The sequence below is a fragment of the Azolla caroliniana genome, unplaced genomic scaffold (assembly GCF_043228905.1).
Source record: "Azolla caroliniana isolate FFs.n. ecotype wild unplaced genomic scaffold, voAzoCaro1.0.p SCAF_2, whole genome shotgun sequence".
In the NCBI taxonomy this organism is placed as follows: domain Eukaryota; kingdom Viridiplantae; phylum Streptophyta; class Polypodiopsida; order Salviniales; family Salviniaceae; genus Azolla; species Azolla caroliniana.
In genome coordinates, this window is record NW_028230437.1 from 13,373,572 (window position 1) to 13,382,562 (window position 8,991).

An 8,991-nucleotide genomic window follows, 5' to 3' on the forward strand; every position below is an offset into this window, starting at 1 on the left:
TCAAAAAGTCAGGTCACGTACTCTTATCTAATCAGGCTCAACCATTGCTTTTCGGGTCTTTCAAAACAAAAATATGTGCTTTGGTTTGGGGCTTTATCCGCAGAGTGGTTACTGGTTTAAATGGTTAAATGAGTTGACACTTTCTCGAATATTGTCTTGAACAATTTGTGGAACAACCTTGTGAAGGCTAATTTTGCCACTTTAGGCAACCTTTACAATTTTTGAACTAACTTAGAAACTGAAGCTAAGACGCGAAACGGCAAGATCGGTGATACGTGGACATATATGTACATATGTGTGTGTGTATATGTATGTATATGTAATATGTATATATATGGGCGAGACAGCAAGCAGATAGATGTGGGTGGGTTACTCACCAAAAGAAGAAGAAGAAAGAAGAAAGAAGAAGAGAGAGAGGAGCGAGCGAGCGAAAGTATGGCTATGGCATCATCATCATCATCATCATCATCATCATCATCCTCGGCATCGGCAGAGAGTGAGGCGAGGGGGCAGGAGGCAGGGTGGGTTGAGGCTCTCAGCAGCTGTCCACACCTTCCTCACTTCTCCTCCCCTCTCCCTCCCTTTCCTGCACTTGACTCTGCTTGCATCAGGTTCCTCTTTCTGTCCTCTTCCGCTCAGTGCTAACTTTATGTTGATCGATCTCTTCTAACCCTCCACGCTAGAGCTAGATGCGTGTTTTCGGCCTCAGTTGGAGGTCGTGCATGCATAGAATAGAATAGACGCTGTTGATGTTGCCCCAACTCTCACACATTACTAACAAGGGCTTTGTTTCATCGCTGCTAGATGCTCCGATCTTTCAGAGAACTGGACGTGCTTGAGCTGTCAAGATGCTCTCTGTGGCCGTTACATTAATAAGCATATGTTGGAGCATTCGCAGGTCATGGATCATCCCGTTGCAATGAGTTTTAGGTTAGGAGGGGAATCACCCACCTCTTTCATGTTAATCTTGTTGCATCTAGCAAAGCAATTCATCTGAACGTACTATCTTTGTAGAGATTTGTCTGCGTGGTGTTTCAAGTGTGATGCGTACTTGGATGCGCAAGTGATGCCAGAGCTGCGTCCGGCATTTGAGAAGCTCTACCGTATGAAGTTTGGAGAAGAGCCTCCAGCACGCACATCAGACTCCACCACCACCACCACCACCACCACCATCATACAGATCCAAGGGTGATGCAGCAGCAGCCAAATTGTGACGCAGGCAGTTTATATTTGTATGCTCTTTACTGTTTCCATATAGTTCAAAACAGTGCATGTAGGTTTGAAGTCTTATGTATAGATGGCATGTATCAACAACCAACAAACATCATTCATGTGTATAGCATGGGAAAACTCTGTTGATTTGAGTGAGACTTGGTTTGGTTTGGTGATATGAAATCAATGTGTTTCACGAAGTAGATATTCAATGTATTATTAGTATGCAGATATAGTTACAGCCGTTTGTGGAAGAAGTTATTGCAGTCCACCATAATGATACAAAGGATTTCTATTTCGCATATTTGTAATGTAAATGCACTTGTTTGTGCTTGATTATTAGAACAGAATATGCAAACAATATTGAGGCTTAGGGATTAAGAATGGGAGACAAGAGTTTTTTGATCGACCCTTTCTTGTATGCGTGCAATCTGGTGGTACTGCTTTAGAGAAGCACGTGTTGAGTTTCTGCATGCTGGTTATCTCTTAAAACTATGTGCAGTATTGTGATTGATCTTTATTTCAACTCACTTAACTACTTAAATTAGTTAAGAGTTTTTAAGTTTAACTATTTAACGAGTTTTCAAAACTCGTACCAAAATGGGTCGAGATCTACTAAATCATTGGCGGTTGTACACTCAAATTTTCAACTTTTCAAGGAATAAAGCTAAAAACTTAGAATTGTTATAGGTTTTGGTTTTAGTATTAAAACTTCATGGTAGTTGAGAAATCTTGTGAACATGTGCTCTTTTTTCAACTTTTCAAGGAATAAAGCTAAAAACTTAGAATTGTTATAGGTTTTGGTTTAGTATTAAAACTTCATGGTAGTTGAGAAATCTTGTGAACATGTGCTTATGGAGAAGAGCACGATGTATTGGAAAAAGAGTGTGAGCACACTTTGTTGTGATTCGTGTAACTACACGAGGAACGAGATTGTGATGGTTAGTTATTTGTTAAGAGTGTAAATGTGGGCTAAGAGTAATAGAGGTTCTTATGAAAGAATCATATTCAATTGCCTTCTATGTCGATAACTAGACTCCAACCACATTTAATCTCTTAGTTTCATAAGGTCTTGTATCTAAAACTCACTTGGCTTGGTATGTTTGTTGATGATTTTTAGAAGACTAATATTGTAGTTCTCTTTAGTGCATAAGTTGCTTTACCTCGTCGTAATGTATTATTCTCTAGTTTTCATAGATTCCTTTTATTTCTCACACATCGACTCTCACACATTCATTGCGCTTTCGCATAGTTTGACTCTATGAGAGTTATCATTGTTTGCATGGTATTAGAGCATGAGGGATGGAGATCTCTACCCACGCCTCGACCATTTAAAGCTACATGAACCGACTATCATTATTGCAATGTTGTTCCATGATAAGAAGTACTTGTTATCATTGTTGTTGCATTGTAAGAGGTATACGTTGGGAGTGTAAATTGAGCTAAAACAACAAGATGATTGTCCGGATGGGTAGTGCAGTTCCAAGAAAGAAGTTTGTTCAACCCTCTATGTTTGTTGACCCGAACAACACAAGTGGTAGATAAATTGCAGTGGAAGACTAATATAGCTAATTAATTCTAATTAGCTAAGGAGGTGGAAGGGTAGTAGCTAAATAGCTAAGCCCGTGGAAGAGTCATAGCTAATCAACTATGCTTGCCATGAGTGGTAACTAAATAACGAAGGCAATGGAAGATTAGTAGCAAAATAGCTAAAGAGGTTGAAGTGTGGTAGCTAAATAGGTAAGGTGGTGGAAGACTGGTAGCTAATTAGCTAAGGTCGTGGAAGAGTGGTAGTTAAATAACTAAGGCCACGAAAGAGAGGTAGTTAAATAACTAAGGCCACGGAAGAAGAGAGGTAGTTAAATAACTAAGGCCACGGAAGAGAGGTAGTTAAATAACTAAGGCCGCGGAAGAGAGGTAGTTAAATAGTTAAGGTCGTGGAAGAGTGTTAGGAAAATAGCTATGTCCTTGGAAGAGTGGTATCTAATTAGCTAAATAGTGACCGTGGGAGTTAACTAGCGTTACCAACCGCTAATTAGCCGATACATGTTATTGTAGAACCTCGAGAATTAACTCACCTACATGATGTGTCTGGTCGCGTCGACACCGCAACTGATGAAGAGATATTTGACGATGTGGTTGAGAATAAGAGTCTTGCATAGACATGTCCATTTGCTTGTGGAAGATTGTAGTGAATTGGGCAAGTCTACACCAAATAATGATATAGTCAACCTCGCGTGTAAATCTACCCTGCAAAAAACTAGTGTCTGATGAGGAGATATTTGATGATGTGGCTGAGAGTAAGAATCTTGTCTAGACATTTCTTTTAGATCAGATTTATCCTTTGCTTGTGGAAGATTATAGTGAATTGGGCACGTCTACACCAAATAATGATATAGTCAACCTTGCGCGTAAATCTAACGTGCAACAATTCTTTGAGTCTTAGCGCCTTGCAACAACCCTACCTAGCCATACATATGATGTCATAGAACCACATCCTCCCCTTCTTGAATAGCTAGCGAAGGGCAATCGTCTAGAAATAGGTTGAAGAAGGGGACTCCATTGGGGAAAAGACTTGTTACTCGGTGAAGGGGCTACATTCACATCGTTTAGTGGATTAGATATGTATCGAATTTTCCTTGAGGAGATTAATGTATAAGTTCTTTTCGTACAAGCAAAACCATTATTGGTTTATACTTAATCCCTTTCATGTAATGGATCTTTATATCCAAATATTCAAGAAACTATTTGTTTTGTTTGCGGAATGTTTTCTGCTCATATCGTTGCTTTGTAAGTGTGATTATGCTCATTTTTGTTGATGCTATAGAGATTAAACGGGTATGAATCACTTGCTTTAAAGGCCAACATTAGGCTGGAAACTTTTGATGTCATTACATATTCTAAGGGCCCCATTTTGAGAGTAGAAGTAGCAACTAACATAGATGGTTTGGTCAATCAAGTAGGTAAAGCATGTGGGCTGGTCTAATTTTGCAGGTAGATGTGGCAACTGATACTATTGCGCTCATCCCAACAAGAGAAGTAGCTACAAGCACAGAGGTAGAGAGTCAAGGTTGTAAAATAGCAGTTCCAAATCAGACCCAAGATCAACAAACATAATGCAAGCAAAATACCTCGAGTGTGCAGGAGCAAAACAGAGTGAAGCCAAGCCCAAACACACAACAAACCAGGGGTGTGAAGAGGAAGAGGACACCAATGTTCCCGGTAGAGCCTTATTTAATTGAAATAGATTGTGTGCCACACAAGGTTGGTGTAAGGGAGGTAGAGTTTTAGGAATGGAAACCAAAACCATTGGAAGAATAAAGGAGAGCTTTGATTTTAAAGTTTGATAAAGTTCTCATGAATATGCGACAAATGATACCAAGGGTGGACGCGAATCAGTTTTTGACATGGGTTGTGCAATGGTTTGGTCTGTTGATTTGACGTTGTTGTGATGTTTTCGACACATAGTGCGAAACCACCCTTAAAAGAGAATAAAATAGTAGTCCAAATAAACTAATGTTGTTATATCAACTATAGTAATAAATGAAAGGATTAAAAGTTAGAAGCGGTTTTCGAAAGTAGACAAAAATAGAGAAAATGATAGGAAAAGAAAAGCTAGTCGTGGATATGAGGAGCAAGGTCGAGTAAAAAGCTAGTAATTTCCTCGTCCAATTTCCAAATTAGAAAAGGAAAGATGCATAAGAAAGATAACAGAAATAGCTTTCTAAGAGTAGCTTGCATGTCAGATTTGACGTTACGGAATAGAAATAGTGATAAAATGAAAAGTTGACTCATATAGAAAAACTTTTGGGAAAAAGAAAGAAAGAAAGGAAGCAAACAATCCTAAACCTATAAATAAGAAAGAAGAATGGGGAGGGGATTTGAAGAAGAAAAGATTTATGTTTCCTTTCACATATTCTTATACCCTAAAAGGGGATAGAAAAAAAATTATGTAACAAAATAGATCCATTATAGTGATGATTTGGTAATAAAATGCTTTCCATGTTTCCTCTCTCATGATCGCTTTCTTTAAACTTTGCTTATGTATAAGTAAATTTAAGTGTTATTGATGCTTGCTTACTCTAAGCCTTCTTACTCATAAGAATAATTAAGTATTATTCAATCTCGCATAATCTCCTACTCGAAGATTTGCTTATGCATAAATGTAATTAACTATTATTCGATCTCTTATACTACCAATTTACTCTTATTAGAGGGAAATATCTCGTCTTTAAGCTTAAAGTGCATTAAGCGTTAAGCCCTAAATCCTTCCGGTCTAGAACCTCGGCGGTTCCGCTTCACAATCCGCACTTACTGGTGGATTTGCACGACAACGTGATAAACCATGTAATTAAGTTTGGAAATGTGTGGATAGGATATTCCCAAAGTGGTCACAAAGTGTTAGTGGACAAAGGAAAACTGTGAAGAGAAGGACTTTGTAAGGTTCAAAAACCTTGATGAATTTTGGACAATGTGGCTAGCTTATAATGAAGACATCGCCTTAATGGTGGATACACAACATTTCCAACAATACCTCAACCTTTGCAGATGTTAGCTTATTGTGTCAGAAGATATGTCAGACAACTAGTTAGTAGAAACACTTAGCTGCCAACTTCAAGCATGGTTGTGCACTTCATACCAAGCTGAGTATCAGACAACATATGTAGGGAGGTTCCACTAAATGCAAAGAGTTTGGCAATTTATCAGAAATTTGTAGGACAATCATCCTTGTATTGTAACAATGTAATTTAGTAACATTCATATTAATGATAAATTCTTCTTCTTCTTTTGAGTATGTTTTCAGCTGTTCAAATTTAAAATAATGAAAACTTAGTAGTGAGAAAGAATTGTTAAAGTCTTCCACTATTAGGTTTTCCTATAGTTTTATCATGCTTTCAAACATGTTGGATGATAGAGTCAAAGGTGGATTAAGAAGAATGGTGGTTAGTGAACAATGGTGTCAATTGAAAGTATCGAAAACACAAGAAGGAGAAGAAATTGTTTCAATTATATTTGATGCTTCTTTTTTGGCAAATATAAAGATGATAGTAAAGATATGCAAGCCAATCCTAAAAGTTCTAAGATTGGGGGATAGAGAAGGTGCAACCATGGGTTTAATTTATGAATGCACTCAACATATGATAGAAGAAATAAACCACATTAAAAATGTACATCATATAATGCTTGATGAAATTAGAGGAATATATATGCAAAGATGGACAATGCTACACACACCATTGCATGCAACCAGCTTTATTTTGCATCCAATTTGGCGAGAGAAAATTCAAGATATTGATGACAAGCCCAATACAAGTTGAATGGAAACTATTATACGTTATACTAATGGTGATGTACATATATGTGGTGTTTTATGTTAGGACCGAGACTGGCCACAATCGGTTACTCGTACGTATGTGTCACAGACACACCAAGCGCGGACTAGGATGGAACGCAGATGATGGGGCTACAAGCGACGAATGAACTTGGGGCTAGATGTGACGAGGCTTGGAAGATGTTGTGAGTGACATGACGGCCCGAAGACAAAAATAAAGATCAAGGAGACAAAGATGACGTGAAACGAGAATACTAGATTGATGTGTCAATGACTGGTGTTGAATCCCTTGAAAGGGACCAAGGAGGTTACAAGTATTTATACAAGTTTTGAGATGGAATATCTCTAGAATATACTTGAGAAATATCTCTAGAATATACCCGATAAATAGATCTTTAGAATATACCTATTTAGAATACACCATAGAATGTTTTTAGAATATACTAAAGACTAGAATATTCTAGAATGTATTATATGCTAGAATATATAGTACTAAACTATCATATATAAATACATGCTCACATCCAAATGGTTAGACATGATGTCTTGTTGAAGTGAGGTTGTAGGTTCAATCCTCACCGACTAAGTATTTTATGCCACTGTGACGTGACATTATCCTCCCCTTTACGACTGCCTTTTCGGAAGTGTGGTGTAGGGCTTAGCGGGAATTGGAGCACCAACAGATGTGAGCGAGCATGTGCGGTCCTCATCGGAGACACAAACACTGACAGGTGTGAACGACCATGTACGGTCCTCATCGGGAACAAGAACGGGAGTGAGTGACCATGTGCAGTCCTTCTCGAGAACCATGCGGCCCTCACCGGGAACTGGAACATGAACAGGAGTGAGCGACCATGTGCGGCCCTCACCGGGAAATGGAACACGAACGGGAGTGATCGGCCATGTGCGGCCCTCTCCGGGAAATGGAACACGCAGGGGAGTGAGTGACCATGTGCAGCCCTCACTGGGAACTCGAACACGAACGAGAGTGAGAGACCATGCGGTCCTCAGCGGGAACTAGAACGGGAACTGGAACACAGAACGGGCATGAGTGACCATGTGCGGTCCTCACCGGGAACTGAAACACGAACGGGAGTGAGCGACCATGCGTCCCTCACTGGGAACTGGAACACGAACAGGAGTGATCGACCATGTGCGGCCTGTTACGAAGGCACTACGGCTCTTCTCTGTGCACAACGGATCGTGATGTGTTGGATCATTTAGTGCTCAAGACAAAAAGGGAAGGGGAAGGAGACTTACCTCTGTGTAGCAAACCAAAAAGCTTCTTCTATTTCATCCCACATAGAGCTCAACTCGCTCTCGTCTGTTTTCTGTTTTTCTCCTCTTCTCTACTCTCACTCTTACTCACTTTTCTACTTTTTACGTAAGTACATAAGTGACTTATATATGCAACTAATTACCTGTCAGTAGTTAATTAGGTGTTTATGTCTAAATAGTTGTAAATAGCTAAATAGTTGGTCCAGAACCCCGGTGGTTCCGCCTCACGATCCACACTTAGTGGCGGATTTGCACGACATAATAAAGTGGTGAACCCGACGTGAAGAGGAGGTAGGAAGGATTCAAGTGCTTGAAATAGAAGATTAGAAGATGACTTCTTGGACAAACATCCAAGTTGACGAAGTGGCGAAGTTGGTAGCTGTTGTCGAGCATATGATGAGAGCTCGTGATAATGATGCATCATTAAACAAGGCCATTGACTGGATCATTGATATAGCGGGCCAATTTGGTGGAAGAAATATTACGGATTTCCTCATTATATACAAGATAGAGATGGCAAATGGGTTACAAGGCTGTATAAGGGAGATTCAAGCCACACAACCAACATGGGCGGGATTCGATAGGGCACTTTTGGTCGAATATATGCTTGAAGATGCATCAAGGATGACTCGACACACGTTGATGAAGTGGATCGAGAAGAAGGGGAAGAAAATAAATTCATTGAGGTTGTACAACGAATTCGACCAAATGTAAATCGTCTCTCTAGCACCGACCTGATGTTTCTCAAAGAAGATAAGGTTCTATACTTCTTAAAGGTGGTGGATGTGAACGACAGACGAGAACTAGGTAGTCTGTTAGAGGATGAAACATAACCCAATGGTCTCATAACGGATTGGGTTGAGGTAAGAAAAGCATGTGACCGACTTGACAAGCATCGTCGATGGCTAGATGATTCCGACATGGCGTGGTCGATAGTTCAAAGATGGAAGGCTCCAATAGGAACTGAGATGTCAAAGCAGATTGAGACGACCGAAAGAACAATGGAGGACAATGACGCCAGGATGAAGAAGGCTATGGATGGTGTGGCAAAGGAGGATGGTAAGTGTGTTTAGACTTCCTCCCCACTATTTTAAGAGATTTGGGCAATGATGGATGGGGACATATCGATCAGTGGAAAAAAGGCCATCACCAAAGAATCATACCCAAAC

The 8,991-nt window shown here is 39.7% G+C and overlaps 1 protein-coding gene across 1 annotated transcript; it reads left to right on the top strand.

Moving 5' to 3' along the window:
• Nucleotides 1-358: 358 nt before the first annotated feature.
• LOC147867385 (histone deacetylase-like protein) lies at nt 359-1,623 on the top strand. Its single transcript, XM_087315684.1, has 3 exons — nt 359-611; nt 783-930; nt 1,015-1,623. The coding sequence occupies exons 1-3, from the start codon at nt 359-361 to the stop codon at nt 1,190-1,192; spliced, it is 579 nt and encodes a 192-aa protein (XP_087171810.1). The 3' UTR covers nt 1,193-1,623.
• The last annotated feature ends 7,368 nt before the right edge of the window (nt 1,624-8,991 follow it).